At 37.6% G+C, this 24,674-nt stretch overlaps 1 protein-coding gene across 1 annotated transcript in view; it reads right to left on the reverse strand.

The window, feature by feature from the left end:
- Positions 1-18,528, reverse strand: part of LOC103696405 (probable 3-deoxy-D-manno-octulosonic acid transferase, mitochondrial) — a 54,079-nt gene extending 35,551 nt beyond the window's left edge. Inside the window, 8 exon segments of the mRNA XM_039129871.1 lie at positions 3,672-3,769; positions 4,277-4,393; positions 4,673-4,751; positions 4,824-4,943; positions 11,320-11,442; positions 11,698-11,740; positions 15,672-15,765; positions 15,866-18,528. Of these exon segments, the coding sequence (XP_038985799.1) occupies positions 3,672-3,769; positions 4,277-4,393; positions 4,673-4,751; positions 4,824-4,943; positions 11,320-11,442; positions 11,698-11,740; positions 15,672-15,765; positions 15,866-16,076 (885 nt within the window). The 5' untranslated portion in view covers positions 16,077-18,528.
- Between the last annotated feature and the right edge of the window lie 6,146 nt (positions 18,529-24,674).

Genomic DNA, 24,674 nt, shown 5'->3' on the forward strand with positions numbered 1-24,674 from the left:
ATATCCGTATAGGTCATAGGCTGTCTGTGACTGCAGATAATAAGATCTAGTATACGACTGAAAATCTGATACGTCTATGGATCCTACTCCACATACAAGATCGTCTGCAGCTGCATCGTGTCCTTCTAAATGACCTCGAGGAACTCGTCTCTTATATGCAATTGTATTCTTGCGGGCTCTATCAGATCGTGCACCGTGATTTCTATTCTGTGTAGCATGCGTAAACTGGGACTTACCAGTGAATCGAAGACTATCCTGCGGCTGTCTCAAATGGTGGTCTCCTGTCCTCCACTCCCTAGCCAGCAAATCCATAACCACTAGAACTATTGTACCTAGTCTCTGAATCCGAGTGAGCTGACTCCTCGACACTCTTCATTGGGGTTGCAGGTGTCTTTTATGTTTCTTTTTTGGTGTGTTGGGCAGCTGCTTCTTACCCTTCATGCCCCTCTCTATCTGGTTATACTGAAAAAATGTATGTCGCCCTCCTAACCGAGTCGACCGAATAGCGTAATAGCCTCGTCTAAGCATCAATGTAGAATCATTTAGAACCCAACAATAAATGCTACATATATTTTTCTAGACCCTTGGGTATGCATCAAAAGCTATTTATTTCTTAATTTTTTTTTCAAATTTAGGCTTAGGCCACTATACGCATGATCGCATCGAAACTTGAATAAATGGACACTAAATTTTTATGGAGAGTAGGTCGCATGCCCCAAATATATTTCTAGTTTTACATGTTTTTTAATTTTTATTAATTTTACAAAATTAATATATTGTTAATCGAAATATATATTTTTTATTTTTAAAAATTATATATAATCCAAAAATTAAAAAATTTTATGTTATCGCATAGATCGTCCATAAATCTACAACATATAATAAAATCAAGCCCAAATCAAAAATTTTGGCAAGATCTTCATTTATTTTGTAATTTTTGAACTATTTTTTCAAGCCAAAAAAAAAGAGAAAATGAGATAGAGAAGAGGAAGCACACCTGATTTAGGTTTGGATCATCCTTCGGAGCTGCTGAATCGGCAATTTTTTTGATTGTTTGGAAAGAAGTGGCGCAGAGAGCCGCCACAAATTATTTATCATTAGGAAGACCTTCTCGAGCCTTCCCAATAGCAACCTGATTCAAAACCGAGTTGATTCGATGAGAGCCAGCCGGTTGGCACCGAGTCTACACCGAACAAATTGATTCCGATCGGTTCTGGCCAGTTCGGACACTTACCGGTCAGTTTCAGTCGGTAAAAAACCGGTTTCGGCCAGTTCGGTAGGGGCTCCGGCTGGTACAAGGCCGGACTGGCCAGAACCAAATTAATAAGGCAAACCAATCCGGTTCAGCAGACATTGGTTGATGCTATGAGGTTCCATTTGATTGACAGTGGTGGTGCTTGCAGTGATGAGACAAGGCGTATGACGTAGTGCAATGTTCGCAACCAGATTTTAGATCTCCTACCTTGTTCCTTCAGTGATTGAAATTTCATCAATATGAATACCAGCCCAATAATCTAAACTCAATTACAGAGCAGCTAGTTGGAGTTTCATATCAAATCAAAACTGATATTATAATTAACAGGCTGCTAAAATTGCAAAATAATATATCTGTTTCAAAACAGCCCTGTAATCATAGCAAAAGATGAAAATATGAGTACAGACTTAAAGCTTTTGACCTCAGTTGCACTAGGAAATCAGTTTTCAGACTGATTTCTAGTTGCATTTCTACAGTGGAATAGCTCTATGAAAATTATTTGCATATCCCAGGCACAAATCTTTAATGAAAGATTCTTAATAAGATATGCTTACATGACCTTTCATCATCAAATTCCAACCACATCCCAGCCTTAGGAATTTCGGGTTGTAATTCTTACTCTAAGATATCCAACATCAACTCTTACTCTAAGATACCTTGGGTTGTCCAGTCCAAATAGAAATCATTTGATGTGCTTCTCAAAGATATATTCTGAAATACTGCACAATTTTATCTCTATGTCTATAGTATAGCCATTTATTAACTTTAAATTGTTCCTGTCACCAAAATCCTCCCTTTATCTTTTGGATTTCATGAGAAGGGAAGGAAACCTTCCCAGGTCCAAGCAAAAGTAGAGAGAGAGCTTTCAACAAACCAAATCGAATCCAGCTGCGACCTAACACCCCAAATCCAATATCATTACCTATGCTCATTTCTCGATCTCACAAGATAAAAAATAAAGAAAAAATAGGGAGGAAATTTTAGTATCTTGATCTCGATCTTTGTGGTCCAAACCTTAATGTCTCAACGATGGCATACATCACCCTCACCCTCGTCTACCATGTTGGGCTGATTAAAGACCAGGTCGAGCCTTCCAAAATGCGCTCTGGGCCTAGGTATGGGCCTTAGATTTCAGGCCAACATTAACTCTGGGCCTGGTATAGGCTGGCCAAGGACCAACACACGTCCCATCCTCAGCCTGTATCTATCCTAAACTACTACTCTTCTCAATTACTTCTCCCCCTCTGTTCTATTCTCCATGAACTAACCTTAATCCTCGATCCCTTTTTCTCCCATCTTCTATTCTCATCTGATCGCCTCCAGACTTGGCACGGATTTCCCTGTTGCCAATGCCATCATGTGTCACCCCCATTGGCCACTGTCACTGCCATCTGCCTCCAGTATCACTACCTCGTGCTGCTACTATCTTCATTGTACTCCATCATCAGGGAAATGAAGGGAGAAGAGTAGAGGAAGAGAGAAGTGGCAGGCAGCAAGCAAGGGAGGAGAGAAGTAGAGAGCAGCAAACAATGAGAGGCAGCGAACGACAAGGGATGGTGAGGAAGGCAAGGAACAAAAGGTGAAGGAAAGGATATGATGGGATGGCAAGTCATAGAGGACATTGATGATAGTGAGCAGCAAAGAACAAGAACGGTGAGTGATGGGCACAGAGCAGAAGCCTGAAAACATTCCCCATGTTTTCTTTTTCCAATTCATTTTCTTTAAATCAATATTTGAAATTAGTAGGCTTTAGGCCAAACTCGGATCGGGCCTAGTTCTATTATTCTAGGACAGGCATAAGGTGGGCTTAAACTAAAAAGGATTAGGGATGAGGTCAAGCCTTTAGGGTCGGGCCAAGGCTTTTGATGTCTGGCCCAAGCCCGGCTCATTGACAATACTGTTCAACACATAATAGTTTGTAAAAAGTCAAAGCTTTAATTTTCTTTCCAAAATCAATTGATATGTTTTAGTCAAAGCCCAATCTAGCTCATATTTTCTCTTGCATCAATTGCTTGCTCCCTTATTAATCCATTTGCAGCTATTGAGTTTTTGTCAAGCCTTCCAATGGCATACGTTGTAAGGGAAACAGAACATTTGTCATTATGGTTTCCTCTTTCTAAAGAGTTCACTTGTTGGGCTTTCTCCCTTACGAGAGAGCCCACCGTCCTGTTGAACAGATTTGAGATATGAGATAACCTGCCCATATTGGATTGGTTTGGAAGCTTTGGATGTCACCACACCTCAACTTGTGCAAAATAAGGGCTTACTGTCAAGTGGCAAAATCTTTTAGTATAAAAAGATAAAAGATAACATTTAAGCACAGAAATAATATTTCAAGCAACAACATGCTTGTTGACAACATAAACAAAATTAGCAATGCATTACAAAATCAATCAGAAATCAGTCAGGTGCATACTAGGGCAATCTGCTGTCCATGTTGTGGATGCCTTGTCACAAGTATCAATATCAAGTCAGGGTACGACTTGATTAGTTCCAGGTGAACCCAAAGCATGACTGTGATTCAAATTTGGACAGGAAGACATATTAACAAAGCTTAAATCAAACTTAAAACTTGCATGCAAGTATCTTGGATATCAAAATAATTGATAGATAACATGGATGCATTTATTACATATATAATCTTACATGTCATAATCTAAAGCATAAATTAACACAAAGGAGATCAAAGAATAAAATTTAAAAAAAAAACGATAATGTCATTTATAATGGCTAACAGGCTACTGAAAAGGATTGCATGGAAGGCCCAAAAGAGAAATCTCTCTCTAAAACATAACTGGTGTCCCTATTGCATTATACCATCAAAGAAATCATAGAGTGAAATGGTTTTCTTTCATTTTCAATCAGAAATATAACCGGAAACCCTTATCCCAATAATTATGACTGGATACCCATAAAGATTAAAAGAAAACAAAACAGATCAATTTGTATTTCATAAACACAATATGGTAGTAATGGAGGCATAGCAAGGTTATGAAGGAAAACCAAATTATAGGTGCTGACCTTCTTCTTCACCCTTATGTAAAGATGCTGCCATCCAAGTTGGCCTTTCAGCGAGCTGTAGCTGAAGATCTTTGATCTTCATACCCTCCTTCTCAAGGATATCAAAATCTCCTACAGCTAGATAAACATAAGATAATAGTGTAAATGGAAGTTTGACACATAAAGTTAACTATCTTATCTATCTCCTCACTTGAAAATCAATATACATTATAAACTAAGAATTTTGCTCAATTTCAATTGTAGTAGTGTATGAGAAGAAATCAGAACTCACAACTACTGCACAAATACATGTTTTTAACCTTAACCTTCACAAAATAAAAGCTGTCAATTTTACTTGCAAAAATAAATTGGATTCAACTAAACTACAAACATTTGAACACAAGAAATCGAGCATACCATATTTCAAATCACCTGCAAAATTGATGGTAGATGGTGATGCATGTAGCAATTGGAAACGGATAGCCTCAACTGTGCTCTGCTAAACCCAATAAGAAAATAACAATGAAGCAAATGGTTCCAGACATAAACAAAGAATACAAGTTCATACCAATGGGACAATCAAAGATAGTTTTGACAGCATGAATGAGATCAATGGCAGGGCTATTGGTCCTGACCAACGCTTAAAAGATCTGGATGACATCCGAGCATTTAATAATGCTACAGTGATCTGCAAAGAGTATAGGATGATGATGTATCAAAGGAAACAATTGCTTGAGATATTAAACATGAAAATTGGTGGTTATGGTGGTGGTGATGATGGTGGTAATCATAACAGAAATAGTAATAAAAATAACTATAGGAGGAACAACAATAACGACAACAATAACAACAACTAATCAAAAGTAGCGATGACAATACTAAGAATAGTAATAATAATAGTGAGAAAATAGGAAAGTAAGGATTGCAAGCAAATCACATGATAACAAGGAAATGCACTAACTTGACTATCATGCGGGTATGTTTGGCCACAAAGCAGCAAGGGAATAACCAGAAGTTGTGTGTGATGATCAAGCACTTAAGCAATCTTGAGTTCCCCAGATAAAACAGACACACTAAAGCTGATCTTCATTCTATATAGAAGGTGGTCAATAATGAGACTTTCTTATAATATATTTGATCTTCTCAACAGAAACAAGACAAGCTCACTAATACTCTTCACCGCAACCAGCTAAAGGCAGCGTTGTTCAGGCTACAAACGGTTAAAACAGTAGTTTCAGCTTAAAGGGATGGCATGATATTATTCAGATTTTATCAGATATTGATGGAAACTTTGTGGAGATTTTATATTACGAGGCTCTTCTATACAGAATACAATCATAGAGGCAAATCTGCCTTTTCTTGCCTTCTATTTCAGTGATGGAACCAACTTAACTGTATACATTTTATGCCGGCTAATTAAGTGATAGGAACCAATCTCTCCCCCACCCCCCCACCCCCACCCTTCTAGTTTCATTGTTTTAACTTCTTTATTTTCCTTAAAAGAGGACACACACAATGAAAATATGGTACAACCTATAATCAATTACTACAGGTGTAGATTGATTTCATAATAATCAATTATGATGCGATTGATTAGACACTTTAGCAAATACTCATCATCCCAAAAGAACATCATAGAGGTATGTGAACGCAAAACAAAACATGATAGATATCTTATTAATGAAGCCTAATCAATGAAATATAACTAGTTCAGCAAACTGAAAATAACCACAATAGAACAATAAAAAAAATAATGCCAGTAAACTCGAATTCCAAGGATGTGATAGATGGCAACGATGGTAAAGATGATGGGTGGAGATAATGATTGATGGACGAAGAAACGAGGGCTGGGCAAAAGATAATAATAGAACTAGTCGGATAATTACTTCTGCGAGTTTGGTCCCTCCAATTCAATAAGAATCTTCAGGCCGTGCTCCACCAAGGTATCGAGATGAAAGATGGTTGGGCAAAAGATAATAATAGAACTAGTCGGATAATTACTTCTGCGAGTTTGGTCCCTCCAATTCAATGAGAATCTTCAGGCCGCGCTCCACCAAGGTATCGAGATGAAAGATGACAGGGTCAAAAAGGTGGCTTCAAGAAATAGGTCAAGAAGCAGGATGAAAGTGGAAGAAAAAAGGACTCTCAGGGCTTCGCCCACGGCGGCACTCATCTTTCTAGGATTTTTTCTTCTCACCTTTTTTTTGGCTATTGTCCTTTCTTTTTATAGGCCGAGTTACTATTCCGTGAACAGTAACCAGGTCGGGTTACTGTTCTATGAAAAGTATTTAATTTTTTCTTTTTTTTTCTAACTTTCTTCCCTCCTTTCATACATTCAACATGTACAATTCTATCTCCAAGACTATCATCCATCCTCCTCCATTTCTAAAGATGAGTAATGGCCGTGGGCATTGAAGAAAGGCCAAGGCTTAAGCAATTAAGTGTGGTGGTTTGGGGTTGGGTTAAGCTTCCTATCACACCTAGGTGAATCTTTTTTACTTGGCAGTCCTAGTACATGACTCGACTGAAAATCCAAGCCTAAACATGGCTTTGGATGGAGAACACAGAAACAACAAAAAATATAAACTATGTCCAAGATGGAGACTACATCATTTCTCCCCAACTGTGAAGAACTCGACTCCTGACGAGTAGGCCTCCTGTATGCGCTATAACAAATCAGGTCTCTGGCGCCTCAACTCGTCCTCGCTGATCCATTAACTGTCTGACATAGGTCTCCCTTGCCAACGCACAAGGAATCTGCGATACTGCCCACGCCTAGTGTCTACTGCTCGCACGTCAAGAATATCCTCAATACCTTCATGGAAACTAGACTCTGAGCTAGGGCTGGGTAGATCTGGAACTGCAACCGCCTCTGGTGGATCTCCATGGAACTAATACAGGTCAGCGATGTTGAAAATTGAAAAAGTCTGGATGTTGTCTAGAAGTTCTAATAAATAGGCATTCTCCTCCAGCTTTCGACGTATGCGGAATGGACCATACTTTCACGGGTTGAGCTTGTTGTAACTGCCGATAAAAATCTTTCTTCTGAAATAGGCCATCACTAGATCACCCTCAACAAAGTGAACCTTCCTACGATGACGGTCCGCATCATCCTTATACCTAGTACTAGAGTCAAACAGCGTTGATGGACTTCCCATTGGATGTGACGGACCTGCTCAATATTGTTCTCTGCTTCGACACTTATCCGACTATGATAGGGAATGAAAGCACGATCAAGTATGTGTGGAATAGAAAAACCATAGATGATTTCAAATGGAGACTTACCAGTACTATGATTTATAGAACTGTTGGATGCAAATTCAGCCTGTGCAAAAACCAAATCCCACTGAGTAGGATGCTCACTAACCAAACATCTAAGCATGTTACCGAGTGTACGGTTCACTACTTTTGTCTGACCATCTGTTTGGGGGTGATAAGCACTGCTGAAGTTTAGTTTTGTTCCTAATTTGCTCCAAAGAGTTTTTCACAAAAAACTAGTGAATTTTGTGTCCCTATCAGATGTGAATGATCTTGGAATACCATGCAGTCTAACAATTTCTTTAAAAAATAAATGTGCTATATGAGATGCATCAGATGTTTTTCTACATAGAATAAAATGTGCCATTTTTGAAAACTGGTCCACCACAACAAAAATCGAATCAACCTTTCTAGCAGTCATGGGTAGTCCTACAATGAAGTCCATGGCGACATCCTCCCAAGGGCCACTAGGGATAGGCAACAGGGTGTACAAGCCTATATTCTGAACCTTTTTTTTCCCTAACAAACTACCGAGTCCTTTTCAGTTCAGCCTTGAAAGTTTTTGAATTTAGAATCAAAGCCCTTTGAGTAGGTTCTTTGCCTTTTTCTTTTACAGAATTTTTCGTGTTATACCCATACAATTCTTTTTTGTGGATAAAGTGTGATATTCATTTTATCTTTCACAAAAAAATATGTATTCTTTTTTCCATCATGTTGGATCTTCCTGTCGTACTGCCAAGACCTACCCAACAACACGTGGCACACCTCCATAGGCATAACGTCACACCATACCTAATATTGGTATCGTTTTCCAATGCAAAACTCTACTAAACACCTGTGGGTGACTGGAACTTTAACTTCCTCCTTAAACCAAGATACCTTATATGGTTTATGAATCTTTTATATAGGTATCTTTAGTTTATCAACCATGTGTTGAGACACGAAGTTTTCAGTACTACCACTATCAATCAAGATAGAACATCTATATTCCCTTGCACTACCTATAGTCAAGAACATACTTCGCCTCAACCTATTGTCCGGAACAGATTGCTTAGGTGCGACCATGATACGGTGAATCACCATGAGTGGGCCCACTTCATCATCTGTAATGTGGACATCGTCGTTCTCCGACTCATCCTCCTATTCAGACTCACCCTCATTTGCCTCTGGATTGGGTTCATCTGAATCGTCCTAGCGTCCTTGCTCAATCAAGTATGACTGAGACTAAAATTTTCTCAGAAAATATTCAGAAAATTTGTCCAGGTTGTCCGCACTTATAGCAAATGATAGTGGAATCAAGTGTCGGTGCCAGTATGCCTTTGCCTTTGTCCCATAATTTTCTGTTAGAATTGGGCTCTAGGGCAGTTATGGTCTTGGTAGCGTTCAAAAAACTTACTGCCTTGTTTCCAAACAGACTCTTTCCATGGGTAGTGAAGTTTCTGTTTGAGTCTCACTTTCGACCATTGGTTCGCCTTTGTTGTGCTCTATTCTCAATGCACGGCGATGGGCATCATCAATACTCAAGACATCGAACATCTCCACTTGATCCAAGATGCCCTATCTTAAGTCATTGATATATCTACTGGCAACATGAATGGGATCCTCACTAAGGCCGTTTCTTGCTTGGAGCTTATAGAACTCCTCGATATACTCATCCACGGTCCTAGTCCCTTGTCGGAGGTTTTGAAATTTCAAATAGAGGTTTTGGCGATAATCCAACGAGATAAATCGCTTCCTCAACTTCTCCTTCATCTTACTCTAGGTACAGATCTTATCCTTACCTTGCTAAACTCTTTGTTTCTGGAGTTGCTTCCATCAAACCAGGGCGTGTTCCTTTAATTTGAAGTTCATAAATTTGACCTCTTTATCCTCAGAGATTTCTTTCCAAACAAAATATTGGTCGATTTTGTCGACCCAATCAAGAAAAGAATCTAGCTGGAAACGCCCCTCAAAATCCCCAATAGCTATCTTAATGCCATCATCCCAACGTTTGGCATAAGGAGGTTCTCTATGTGGTGGTCTCTCTCTGTTCCTACGTAGTGGTCGGTCGTCTAAGTTATTTTCTATCTCATCTGACTCACTACTCTCGACTATCCTCTAATTGACCCTTTGTCTACCCTAAGGTCTGAATCTACGTCTCGATTCATCCTGATGGTTTTCCTCTCTCCTAGGTCTCACTAACTCAAGTATGTTCAATTCTAGTCTAGTCATGAAGTTGGAGAGGTGTTCTACCTGTCATTGGGTCTGCTCTAAGGTTTGTTGTTGGGTTCTAAATGCATCTTGCCAATTTTCGAACATGATTGTAGGCTAAAATTCGACCCAAAACTGTTTCGGAGGTATTTCTAATGCTATGGAGGTAAAACAGATTTTTTTCAGAAAAAAAATTGGATTTTTTTAATGCCGAAAATGAATATTTTAATACATAAATTAATATTTTAATGCATAAATATTTTTTGTTTTTTGTTAAGTGCAGAAAATGAATGCAGAATATTTTTAATGCAGAAACTAATTTTTCTATATTTTAACTCCAAAAATTAAAATTTTTGTATTTTTAAATGCAGAAAATATAATTTACTGTTTTTTTTAATTCAGAAACTATATTTCTCTGTTTTGAAGTGCAGAAATTTAATTCTCAAAATTTAAAGTGCAGAAACAAAAGAATGTTATGATGCAAACACAATAACGAAGATTTCTAGATATGCAGGACCTATTAACTCTGATACCACTTGGGTGCAACCTATAATCGATTACTACAGGTGTAGATTGATTTCATAATAATCAATTATGGTGCGATTGATTAGACACTTCAACAAATACTCATCATCCCAAAAGAACATCATACAGGTATGTGAACGCAAAACAGAATATGATAGATATCTTATTAATGAAGCCTAATCAATAAAATATAACTAGTGCAGCAAACTGAAAATAACCATAATAGAACAATAAAAAAAATACTGCCAGTAAACTTGGATTCCAAGGATGTGGTAGATGGCAATGATGGTAATGATGATGGATGGAGATAATGATTGATGGACGAAGAAACGAGAGCTGAGCAAAAGATGGTGATAGAACTAGTCGGATAATTACCTCTGCGAGTTTGGTCCCTCCAATCCAATAAGAATCTTCAAGCCACGTTCCACCAAGGTATCGAGATGAAGAATGACGAGGTCAAGAAGGTGGCTCCAAGAAGAAATAGATCAAGAAACAGAATGAAAGTGGAAGAAAAAGGGTCTCTCAGGGCTTCGCCTACAGTGGCACTCACCTTTTTAGGATTTTTTCATCTTTCCTTTTTTTGGTTGTTGTCCTCTCTTTTTATAGACCGAGTTACTGTTCCGTGAACAGTAACTCAGGTCGGATTACTATTTCCATGAATAGTATTCACTTTCTTTTCTTTTCTTTTCTTTTTTTTTCTAACTTCCTTCCCTCCTCCAATACATTTAATATGCACAATTCTATCTCCAAGACTATCATCCATCCTCCTCCATTCCTAGAGATGAGTGATGGCCAAGGCTCAAGCAATTAAGTGTGATGGTTTGGGGTTGGGTTATGCTTCCTATCACACCTAGGTGGACTTTTTTTGCTTGGCAATCCTAGTACATGACTTGACTGAAAATCCAAGCCTAAACATGGCTTTGGATGGAAAACACAGAAACAACAAAAAACATAAACTATGTCCAAGATGGAGCTTTGAGACTACCTCAAAATAAGACTTTTAAACAAAATGAAATGAATATAAGCACAGTCCAAGATCCACTTCTAGTATTTATATAAGCATTTACAAAGATTACTGAAGGATCACTCACTCCTTTCTCTGTGGCAGAAATAATGAGGTTGGGCCAGAGTTCACTTTCCATTAATAGGACTGCTACTGGTTTCCAATATGCAAGAAAGGCATCCACCGCCAAAGGAGAGTCAAGAGGAGCTAGCTGTAACAAGCATCCTGTCAGCACAAAAGTATGAAGTGTTTGCAGTAACACAAGAATCAGAAATTTGATATCGGCAAAGAAAGATAATCCAGTAAGTATGAAAATGAACCACAGGCAAAATCTCTTGATGTGTATCTGCACATGCACGCTTGTGTATGCACACCTATGCTGTTGTGCAATAATTTAAATATTAAAAAATGAATGTGCAAATAATTTAGAACAGTATACACATAATGAGATAAAGGGTTAACATACCTGATAGATGACAACATTTGGTAGCTGGTCCTTGATGACCTCACTGAAAGATACCAGAACTGGCATTTACTATTATGCAGTGCAATTTGAGGATGACCTATGACTATGGCATTCATCATTTTCATCATGTACTCCGATATAAGTATAAAAAACAACTAGTATTCTTGAAGAAAAATTACAAAAGGAAATTGAAACCACCCTACATCACCAGAAACCGGACCAAACTATGAATTTTTACTATTTGAGGATGTGATGGGGCTGTGCATCAGCCAAAACCAACGCCACAATTCTCTCACTCTCGAATGTCAGATCCATCTCTATCAATCCTCTTTTTTGGAAAAAAAATATAAACTCGATCTTTAAACCTTGCCAAATCCCTCAAATTTCTCTCTTCTTTATCCCATATCATCTTCTATGATATCTATCCTCTCCCTTTTTCTCATTTTAATGGACACTATCGTCTCTATCTGTTATCTTCTTCAAGATATTTCATGTGGATCAAGAAATGCGAAACCATCCCGAACCGCCCAATTTGGGGCGTACCTAACCGTACTGGCAGCTAACAGAAATTGTTTCGGCATTCAAAACAAGAAACCAAAGGAGGGGGGAGGAAGAAGGAAAGAGAGAAAAAGAGAGGGAGAGGGAGGAAAAGGGAGCCGAAGGGAGATGGAGGGTGGCAGACGGCCAACAAAGGCCTGCGAAGGACCAGGGAGGGGCACCTCTTTTTAATTTTGAAAATTATAAGTGAAGTTGGCGCAGAGGAATGGAGGACGGGCTCTGCCCTTTGGACCCTTGTTTCAAGTGCAACAAGAATCCTGGACGGGGCCCTTTTTACTTTGAAAATTTTATGTGAAGTTGGCACGTCGTGCCCCTCCCCGACCCTCTGCAGCACTCCACATACCTCCATCAGCCGTCCTCCACCCTCCATTTCTCTGCCTCCCCCTATCTCTCTCTTTTTCTCTCTCCTGTTCTTCCTCTCCTCCACCCTTTATAGTGTCGAGCCGCACCCTGCCAGCCTCCACCCTCTCCATCCCTTCCTCTCCCTTCCCTCCCCCTCTCCCTCTTTTCTCTTCTTCCGTTCTCTCTCTCCCACGCTCTCTGCTATGTCGATATAAGCTCAGTACGGAACGACATGGGGCATACCGAACCATGCCACCGGCCAACCGGTACGGGCCCGGTACCAACATAGCAATCCTTGATGTGGATGCCTATCATCTAATGTCACTAGTTGAAATAATGTCAAGATTGATTTCTAAAATGGAAAATGCGCTGAAACACCCATAACTGCAGAAGAAAGACCGAAGAAAGATAAGTAATTACTCTTACTCTCGTTACATAAGCATCCTATTTTTATCTTTTAATGATGATGCAACAATATTTTTATTTTATTTCTCCATCAGAAAAATAAACAACACAATACCATTTTACCTTAATACATACATGCGCATAGATACATATATCCATATATAACAAATCTCCACAGATACCTTTCAGGAAAAAACACAATATCATGTTAATTTAATTGTCCATCATTTTAATCAATAAAATATACAGAAACTGGACTTTCTTTCTTTCCCTGCAGATAGTTAGTGGTCATAAAAGATGCTTATTAATATATATATATATATAAATGAATAGATTTTCTAAATGTAAAATGTCACCCAAACGTTAAAGGAAAATGATAAGCACTAGTAGAAATAATGATAAGAACTGATATAAAGAATTTTTGTATTAAAAATACAGGATTCAATTCAAGGTTCGCAGAACCGATTGTACCGGCGTACCAGTGAGCACCGGCACCGGTACGGTTCCGGTTCGGTACCGGCTTGGAACCGGTACCGAACCGGAGACGCGCGCGCGGAAATAAAAAAAAACAACAAAACGCGTCCGCGCGCGTCTGGGACGCGCGCGGACGCTTCAAATGCCACAGAGTGGCATTTAATGCCACTCTGCGGCATTAATGCCCCCACGCGGGCTGCCAGCCCGCGTGGGCACGGTGCCCCGCGCGGGGAACCGCGCTCGGGCGCGATTCCCTGCTGGGAATCGCGCGCGGGCGCGTTTCCTACGCACGGAAACACGCGCGAGCGCGCGCTCCGCTCGCGCGCGTTTCCCAATTAAAAAAAAACGCGTCCGCGCGCGTCCGCGGACGCGTCAAATGCCACAGAGTGGCATTTAATGCCACTCTGTGGCATTTAATGCCCCCACGCGGGCTGCCAGCCCGCGCGGGCGCGATTCCTACGCGGGGAATCGCGCGTGGGCGCGCGTTTTCCGCTCGCGCGTCCGCGCGCGTTTTTCAAAAAAAAAAAAACAAATGCCACAGAGTGGCTTTAAATGCCACTCTGTGGCATTAAGAGGCCCACGCGGGCTCCAGCCGCGTGGGCGCTCTTCCCCGCGCGCGGGCGCTCTTCCCCCGCGCGCAGGGAAAGTGTGGCTTGGACCGGTGCGAACCGGGCCGGTTCGCACCGGTACCGGCTTGTACCGGGCCGGTTCGCACCGGTACCGGCTTGTACCGGCGCGAACCGGGCCGGTTCGCACCGGTCCAAGTACAGAACCAATCGATTCCGACTCAGTTTGGGTCGGAACCGTTTTATACCCCTGTACCGGACCGGTGCCAGTTGGCACCGGTCCGGTACGGACTGAACCGACCGGTACAGGTCGGTTCAGCAGACCTTGATTCAATTACAATTATTATTGCCAAGGTCTGTCACACCACCGCCCGGTACAGGACGTATCGGTCCGTACCAGGAGAAAACTAGTATGAAACACACCTTTAAGTCGGTACAAGCCCTGTGTCGCCCGTACTAAGGCGTATTGAGGGGCGTACCGGTCCGTATCAAGCCATACCGAAATAAAAATTGAGAAAAATAGTTAGAGAGCTATTTCGACATAAAGATGCATCGTACGATACCGAATCAATAAGGTACCGATACAGTACCCGGTATAATACAATATCCGCTACTGATAAGGTACTTCGTACCGAGATTGTAAACCTTGGTTATTGCAAATATGATAGGTTGTATTTATAGTTTATGTTCACTCACATAGCTATAGGATCAAAGCAAGGTGATACTTTTTTATTAGCCCCCAAAGAAGAAAATCTAGATTCTACGCCTGCATCATGCCACTAAATACTAATATTCAAATCAGCAGCATAACCTTCACCATACAAATGGGAAAAGGCTTGTTGCTTAAGGTTAAAAAGTCAACCATGTGTCCAAGAAGTGTTTGCCAAACAAACAGAGTCAGCTTTACAAATATCTATTTGCCATTTATTATAAATAAGGATTCAATTGCAATGTAATAGAGTGGGGTAAGTGCATGCACAGCTTCAAAACCATGCTAGAACTGAAGAAACTTCTATCAATGAAGACCGAAAAAGGAACAAATACAGACTAACAATATGGTTAATATTTGTATATATAATGCACCTTGAATACAAATATATTTTTTAAATGCTACATTATTGTAAATAACAGTATATCCCAGGCCTTTTCAATCAAATTGCAAAAACAATCCAGGACTCCTACTACCTAGAAATAGTATAGATGAAGTCTTATTCTCCTCCGAGCAAAATCTGGCTCACGTTATTCTATAGTGTCTCCAGCAGTCATAGGCTAGAGCTGACTGAGGATGCAGTGCCTAATGGGACGAATTAAAGCCCACTTACAAGTGATAGGAACCTAAATGATGTGTAGGAAATGGGCAACATCAGCCATCAAAAGGCTGCATTATCACATAGATCAAGCTAACGCATGCATCACCTATGCTAAAATAGATTCCTTGGAGAAAGATAATACAATCTTTCTCTTGTCTTCCTTTCTTTACAAGATAGGACTATTGTTGCTACATGCACTGCAGGGCCCTGAAGCTAAAAGATATGTCGAGAACAGGATTGTTTATATACTGGCGGAAACGAATTTTGTGATATGAAGAGATAGGAGAATAGGGACGGGGAAAACACAAAAAAATCTTACAAGGCTGAAGTTGTTGTGGTTGTCATTAAGACAACGAAATCGGGGTGCCGCCCAACGCAATGCTTGATCACAGGGATCGCAGCCAATCCTTCACCTGAAACGGAGACATAGAAAGAGATAGGAATCAGATGGATGGATGGTTGAGAATTGGGGCTGAAATGGTAAGAAAGAATAGACTTTGAGATAGGATATACCCAAGGATACAGCGTGAAACCAAAGGAGAGGGCCGGGGGGGCGGGGTGAGGAAGGGCGGCCGAAGCGCTCCGGCCATCGAGTGGGATGCTCCAAGCCCCGCAGCCGCCGCCAGTGGAGGTGCAAGTATATCAATGGGGCCGCCACGAGGGTCACCACCCGGTACAGCCTGTACGCCAAATTCCCCCGCACTGCCATCTGCCCGAGAGTCATCTAATCATCTTTCTAAAATCGCCCTGAAATAGAACTTTATAGACTGCTTTTTTTAATCAAATACTTTTAAAAGATGAATGTAACGATAGCAAAACCATACATATCGAGATCTTATCGGAATCTTAAGTATAGTTATACGAAAACTTGTCATGGCACTTCTAAATGAAAATACAACACCAAAACAAAGGGAAAAAAGTGCAAATATAATAATTCACTAGCTTCATATTCTTTAAATAACACCATCACTTTAACTAGCTCCAAATTCCTTGAACTTCTTCTTGTACCTATTCTTTCCTTGAACGTATTCTTAGAGTACCTCCATCGATGATTAAATGAGACTCCTTTTCAACAAACATCATTGTCGAGTTCTCATTTAAGAATCAAATCAGAGCACAGGATTCAGGTAGATAGCAGGGCCATGGTTGCCAATATTAGAGCGTGATGGAGACTCTTAGAACACATTGAGGAAAATAACAGGGATGACGGAGTGTTGAAAAAGGAAATAAATGACAGATATGGATGAAGGGAATTACTATCAACAATCATGTCTCAGAGATGAGATGAGATGAGATGAAGACATAAAGATGGAGTCAGGTTTGGATCTTTATTGGTTACTAAGTCTCGGAGCATGCATTCTATCAAAAAGCAAGAAACAAGTTGATTTCTACATGGGATTTGGATTCTCTTCAAAATTGGTAGGAAAGTTGACTTCTGGAGTTACTTTGCCACACGATATGCAGGTGGGCCATTTATAGAATCTAATGAATATGGTTAGTAATGGTCCAGATGCCTCAATTAAATTTAATGGCTGTCGTTGCTTCTAGAGAGAAAGTATTCATACTTTATACTATTTAGGAAGATTACTTCCTGCAATTCTCAAAAAACATATATATTAAGCAAACAAATAATGATAATGGTGATGCAATAAGGCATTTGATTTTACAATAGGACTATGTAAAAAAACAAGAAGGAAGAGAATATCCTTTTGACTTAATGAAAGACGTGAGATACCTATGTAAATGTTATAGTCACAGTAATTGGAAATATCCAATTTATGGCAAAGTTAAAATACTAATATAGATTGCGAAAACAAAGAGAGCCATCAAGATGTCTACATCCAAAGTGGCATAATCAACCAAATATGCATAAGGCTACATAGCTACATATGATCAACCAAGTATCTTCTGAGCTTACATACGTAACTGATTATATTTGCAGAACTTATACCCCACACAGAACAAAAAAAGAAGAAGCTAATAATACCTCTTTACGGCATTTTTTTATTTTTAATGGACTGACACATCTACCTCCTTTCTTTTCCCTCTCTCATATACGAGGTACACAGCACATCAGCACCAGTCTAAACATTGCAAAAACTGCCCCACCACAAGTTATAAATTTTATTAAAAAACTCACAGCTGCCAAATATCATTAATCAATCCAGTCAGATTGAAATTTATATACTTTTTGATACCAAATATTAATTAAATATCAGAAAATTTAAACTACGATATAAATCGGCACACAATTTCTTTTAAGAAGAAAACCCGATCCAACCATTCAAATTAGTTTTAGCGAAAACTATTTATCTATAATTTGTTTGCACCTCATATATGTTAAAATTTTCTTCCTAATTCGATAACATACTGTCGGGATGACTAGTAATTTCGACATATTTAAATTACCATTCAATATCTCCTAAATAAAATGGAAAAATGTGAAGGATCATGTTCTAAAAGGAAATATTAGATGCAAAAGTCAGAGGAGCTAAATCAGCTCAGAAGCTAAGAAATATTTATCAGAATAATATAACAATTACTACCAGAACATTTAGTAAAATAATAAACGTTTATTTTTTTCAGCATGCATTTTCACTCCAGAAACATAATTTAGCTGCAGAATCCATTTCTTCTAAGGCATGATCATGTGAACCTACAACAACCGGAAAAGTCCAACAATATTTAAAGCAGGAAAAATAAAATATAAAGATGATCCGAAGACACAATACAAAAACATAAACATATTGGTCCAAATGAACCTACAAAAATATTTAAAGCAGAAAAAATAAAATCTAAAGATGATCAGAAGACACAATATAAAAGCATAAGCATATTGGTCCAAATGGGGGGAAAAAGAATCGAGCCAGATACATCCTCATCCAGAATCCAACACATACCACAGCAAAGGAATCGGAACAAAGAAAAACGTCAGAAAGATACGCACCGGTCTATCATATCCAAAAACCATTAAAAGAAAAAGGACAGGAAAAGAAAACAGCTTATAGATGATGATAAGAACGACACCGTTCCCTCGACACAAAAAAAAAAGTAATTATTGAAGATTTCGAATTCCACGTGCGATTCGAGATCATCAGGGAGATCCTCGGAAAACACTACCAAGATCTTTGACGGAAAGAAGAGCAATAAAACCCTAATACAGAGAGAGAAAGAAAACTTACCCCAGAACTCCATGTCGATCGATACGGGAGTAGAAAGGGGGGGGGGGGGGGGGGGGGGGGGCTCCTCTCTGTCGAGCGAGGGAGGGGGAGACCCGAACAGGACCTAACCCAGACCCGAACTAGACCCAAATTTTTGGGTGGGTCCGAGTTATACATGGACCGGACCCGACCCCGAATGACCTGTTGGGTCAAAAATTATAGCAATAGATCCAACCCAACATGATCTTCTATTAGGTTGAGTCTGAGTCCAAAATTAGAATCCGAACAAGAAACTGGGTCGGTCGGAGTCACTCATGACCCGACCCGACCCGACCCATTTGCACCCCTAAGTGTATGAGGACTCTGCATGAGGTTTCTAAATAGATAGTTTTAAATATTTTCCAAAATGCTTGAGCTTTTTTAAAATAATTTATGCATGGGATAAATAATTTTTTTAAAATATTATTTATATAGGGATTATAAATGGACACCTTTCTATTATTGTATTTTTTAAAATAATTTTAGATATTTTTAAGCATATTTCTAATATATTTAGTAGTTTTAATGAATATAGATATGTTCAATATGCTTAGATAACTTAAACACATCTAGATAACTTTTTTAAAAAAAAAAATAGATATTTTAATCTTGGTTTCTACGATTTTTCTTCTAATTTTTTAAATTTTGGACAGGGATTATGTTTTCACTCTCCTTTCCATTTAATCTCTACAAGAATGATACCTACGCAAAACATAGAGAGATAACAAAAATTAAATATAATTGGATGATTATAGAAGGATAGTAGCAACTTAAAGAATAAAAAATATATACACTATAAGTGAAATATATTTAATAATTATTGATAATTTTACTATCAACATCTTACTAACAAAAAGATCAGCAATAATGGAAAGATAAATTATTTAATATAATAGTTAAATATTTGTAGTAGGCCAAAAAAAATTATGTAATTATATGGAGATACGCGATCCTTTTGATTTGATACTGACAATTCTAATTCCTTCCTTTTTGAACTTGAGCGGTTATTTTTATTTTGGTTGCAGCATTCATCTTGTGATTAAATTTCAACCTACAACAAAAATAGAAAAGAAAAAATTAGTAATATATACCAGATTTAAATAAATAAGTAAAAAAATAGTATAGCTATAATCTTTTCTTAGACTCATCATACTGGGCAATAAGCTTGGAAAGAATACTTTTTTCAACATGATTCATTTGAAATATGCTACATACACCCTAGTTAAATCTTTCATATGAGGAGTTGTTGTTTGCTATTAAACAAAGATATAGATATAATATTAAATAATAATATTTAATATCAAATATGACTAAAAATATTAAATTTATATTAATTTTTATTAAATATGTATTAAAAATAAAAATCTTTATTAAAATTATATATTAGATGTCAAAATATGGTTTAAATATTAATATAAAATATTAAATAAATTTTATAGTAAATATTAATTTTTATATTAATATTAAATAAATACAAAATAATTATTAATATTATTAATATTAATAACTTCTATACCATTAATTTTTATATTCATAAATAAATTTTACATTAATAGTATATTTAACTATATATTAAATAAATATTAATAAATATTAATATTAATTCAATATTAATAAATTATATATTAAATTTATATTATTAATAATAATAATTTATTCATAAATATTAAATATCCTTTGCATAAAATTTGAGTATTAAATTAACTTCAATTAATAGTAAAATTAATATTTATTAAATATTGAAACTCTGTTAAATATTTAATATTTTTATAAATCTACAAATTAAATAGATATTTATATACAAATCTTTATTAATAATAATATATTCTATTAAATTATGAGAAAATCAATTTGGTTTTATACTTATGAAAGCTATTTTTCTTCTTTGAAGATTAATGAAAAAAATTGGAGAAAATAAATAAGATCTGTTGCCCAGTAGATACAACCCAAGAGGGGGGGGTGAATTGGGTCTTTTAAAACTTTTAAACTACTTCTAAGACTTTTTGATTAACTATGCTAAGTTATATAGATGCACAGTGGAATTTAAACTTAGCAACAGTATGATTTATTAAATGGGACTTGATTAAGTAAATTGAGTATGCTTGCAACTAAGGGATGCGTAGATACGAGTTAAGCAAGCAATATATCTAAGTAAGCAAGTTAGACAATGACAAAAAGCATCACAAACACAATAAACATATAGTGGTTCGGTGCACCCCAGCACCTACATCCACTCCCCAAGACCTCTTGGGAATTCCACTATAATCCTACAGATTACAGCCGGTTGTTTTACAAGCTCACAACCCAACTTGTTGTTTTACGAGCGCACAACGAACTCGGTCGGTTTTCCCAGGCTCACCGACTAGAACCACTCCGATTGTTTTCCCGGGCTCACAATCAAACCCTTACACGTTGGTTTTACCCTCGGCTCACCAACAAACCTAAACCCCGTTGGTTTTCCCTTTGGCTCACCAACAAACCTTACACCGTTGGTTTTCCCTTTGGCTCACCAACAAACCTTTACCCCTTGATTCAATCCCGTGATTGAATCAAGTTACAAGATATTATAACAAAGTTTAAGATAAATCAAAGCTTCTTAAACAAGCAAATATAACACTATAAGCAAATAGAGTAAAGTGAAGTCCTCAAACGAGTTTGGAAGATGAAGGAGCTCGACTTCTTCTTTACTTGACCCTCTTCTGATTTGGCACGAAGTGGAGGATCACTGAGGCAGCACACGGATGGAGAGGAAGCTTTGGGATTCACTTGGATGCTCTTCTTCCCTCTATTTCACTTTGAATGGCCCTTTTGTGCTTTTGGGAGATTTCCCTTGTAATCTGTTTGGAATCTCTTCCCTAAAAGTTCTCTCCCACTTCCATACCTTCTCCCCTAGCTCTTCTCTTGATTTTATAGCTTTAGATGGCGTGGAAACAAGAATATAGCCGTTAGAGACAAGAAAAAGAGCCGTTGGACACAGTCTGCATTTCCTGACAATGTTACCGTTGGGATCGGAGTCGACTCGCGCGATCAGGAGTCGACTCGCCTGTTGCAGGAGTCGGCTCGTGCTTTACTGGAGACGACTCGGCTACTGTTCCAAATTTGAATTAAAGTGCATGCCTTGACTGGGAGTCGACTCGACTTAACCCGGAGTCGACTCGCCAACATCTGGAGCTGACTTGGCATCTTCGGAGTCGGCTCATCCCATGAATCCAGAGGACATACTTTCTGATTTTCTTCCTCGAGTCGACTCGGATTCTCTTGGAGTCGACTCGGCTCTCAGAGCCCGAAAACTGATCCTCTGCATTTTTGGGGTCGCGCTGCCTTGGAGTCGACTCGAACTGTCTGGGAGTCGACTCGAATCTCAGAGGCAGTAACTTGGTTTTCTGTCTGTTGATGGTCGCGGAGTCTCGGAGTCGACTCGTGCAATGCGGGAGTCGACTCGAATCTCAGAGTCCCAAAAATGCTCTCTGACTTTTTCCTTGTGTTCCGCTGAGAGTCGACTCTTGCTTTCTTTGGAGTCGACCTACCAACCATCGGAGTCGACTCGCGTTCCACTGGAGTCGACTCGAATCTCAGACCCGAAAACTGCTCTCTGACTTTTCTGCCTGTGACTCCTAGGAGTCGACTCATACTTCTCCGGAGTCGACTCATACTTCTCCGGAGTCGACTCGAATTCCACTGGAGTCGACTCGAAGACTGTTCTTTTGAATTTTTCTTTTGATTTTACTCCTCCAATTTGAATCCTTTGAACTTTAAACTTTGGGCCAATAAATTGTAGCTTTCTTCCAACTTGAGAGCTTTGGAGGCCTTCTTGTGTTCTCCCAACTTGCTATGTTCCTTGCAAAATAAATATCTTTCTCCTTGCAACATAAACATTAGTATCTATACTTCAAGGTTTTGTGATCATCAAAATCAATCTATGAATCAATCTTTGGGTCATCAATCTCCCCCTTTTTGATGATGACAAAACTTGGAGTATATGCAATATAAAAGATATTGATTTCTAGAAGTAATACATAGCTAAGTTGCATGAAGTAGAAAACATATATATTTAAAAACATACTTCATGATAATGCTTTAGATTTAATCAGCTTAACACAATCAACATATTTAAATTTTAAGCTGATTTGTATTCAATTCAAAGTAATAAAGCATTCTGAGTATATAGCATATACTTAGATATTTCTCCCCCTTTTTGACAACATCAAAAAGATAGTGAAACATTAAGTACACAGATCAGAGCAGAACACATCGAGTGTGAATTCAAGAGGTTTTTTAATTTGATACCACAGATAGTTTTCTAATCAAGTGTAGGTGGAATCTTCCTTAGGTTAATTCAAGAAGTACCACAAATGATAGTCAAGGAAAAATATGAGTGGAAATCTAACCTCTCTTTAATAATAAGTATGAAAGCTTGTTCATTGAAGAACGTTTGCCCAATCTATTAAGTATTTTATCAACATGAGAGCAATTTAATTGATTTTCAGAGTAAAAGATCAAAACTTATATACTTGAAAAACATATCATCATGTTGGATCATGACTTCAAAGTTCTTTTTATGATAATAAGAGCATTGGGGCACAAATACCAAAATATGAATTCATGCAATTTATGATATATCTTAGAGCTCTTTTAAGGACTTTCTTTTATTCCTTTAGAAAATAAGCACGATTTGATACATATATAAAAATATGAATTGGCACAATATTGAAGTTCTAAAGAGCAAGCCAATTAGGACTCATTAGTGAATTCCAAAATAGATTTTCTACGAGATACTCAAGAAAATTTAACACGTTGTTCTCCCCCTGTTTTATTAAATTAGAGGCTCTTAAGATTTGTAATTTGGTTCATGAGTGATGCATAAGATATACTAACCAAATAACACGCCTCAAGGTGTATCATAAAGATTTTCAGATTTAAATTTCAGATGATACATATTGGAGAGTATTAGGATCACTTTTCATTTAGTATTCTTTCCCTCTCCTATAGATTCATGTAATTAAGTTCCATAAGACCTCTCCTTCTGAAATTTTCTTTCTCCCCCTCAATTGATCATTCCATTTAAGAGTTTAGAATCCTAAGATAATGTTCATAAAATTGTCAATCTCAAAAATATATTTTCTATAAGTTTCAGCTCATTTTCATAAGACTCAAGGTTTGAGATAAGACAGCCTTTATAGAACTCATCTCAAGGTAATTAAAGCATGTCTTGCAATATAAGGAGGTTCATCAAAATCAATCCATAAAATTCAAGGTATGCATCAAATTAAAGTTTCTTTAGGATAAGATACTGAATATCTAAAGCTCCCCCTCAAAAGATGCATTCTTCTTTAATCATAGTTTTTCAGCAATGTATACATGAAGCACAATAAATATATTTTTTTTTTTTATATCAAAATAGAATCATATATTTAGAAATTTTTGTTTGCAATCAAGATCATCGAAAGACACATCATTTGAACCAATATTAGTATACTTTGAAGATAAGAAATGATATGTTTCGGATGCGTATCGGAGCAATCATCAAAGGCATCAAAATTAATTCTGTTTTTCTTAAAGTAAGACTTTATTTTAAAAATCACATTTAGTTTAAGCTTTTATACAAAATCAGATTCGGAATTACATAGGATTTTCAATCATACTTTGAGATATGTATCTTCCACAGTATAGCTCATCTTAAATGATTACGATTGAAAATACATATTTCAAACATATAAGAGCATATTCAGAATCTTTGTATTAAATGTTGAGTTTTGGTACGAATTTGAACATTATATACCAAATTTAGGCAAGTTGAAGGATAAAACAAAATCAATTTATTTTCCCTAAATAGAGATGTTCTTCTCTTCTCCTTTCTACAATTTTATTTAGCTTTCAGATTTTAACAATGATTGTGAATGACAAATCTGAAATTTCTTTTCAATAAAACTAGACAAAAGATGTTATGTAGCAATTCAAACATTCAATCAAATTGTCCAAGTATGAAACATTACAAAATATTGAGAATCCATAAATCAAGACATCATACCATATGCAAAATATACCATGTGTTAAGTCATGCATTAAAATACTAAGTACAAGAATGTCAAGGATCAAAATCAATTCTTTTCAAATAAACTCCC

Source organism: Phoenix dactylifera, chromosome 9 (assembly GCF_009389715.1).
Source record: "Phoenix dactylifera cultivar Barhee BC4 chromosome 9, palm_55x_up_171113_PBpolish2nd_filt_p, whole genome shotgun sequence".
Taxonomy (NCBI): domain Eukaryota; kingdom Viridiplantae; phylum Streptophyta; class Magnoliopsida; order Arecales; family Arecaceae; genus Phoenix; species Phoenix dactylifera.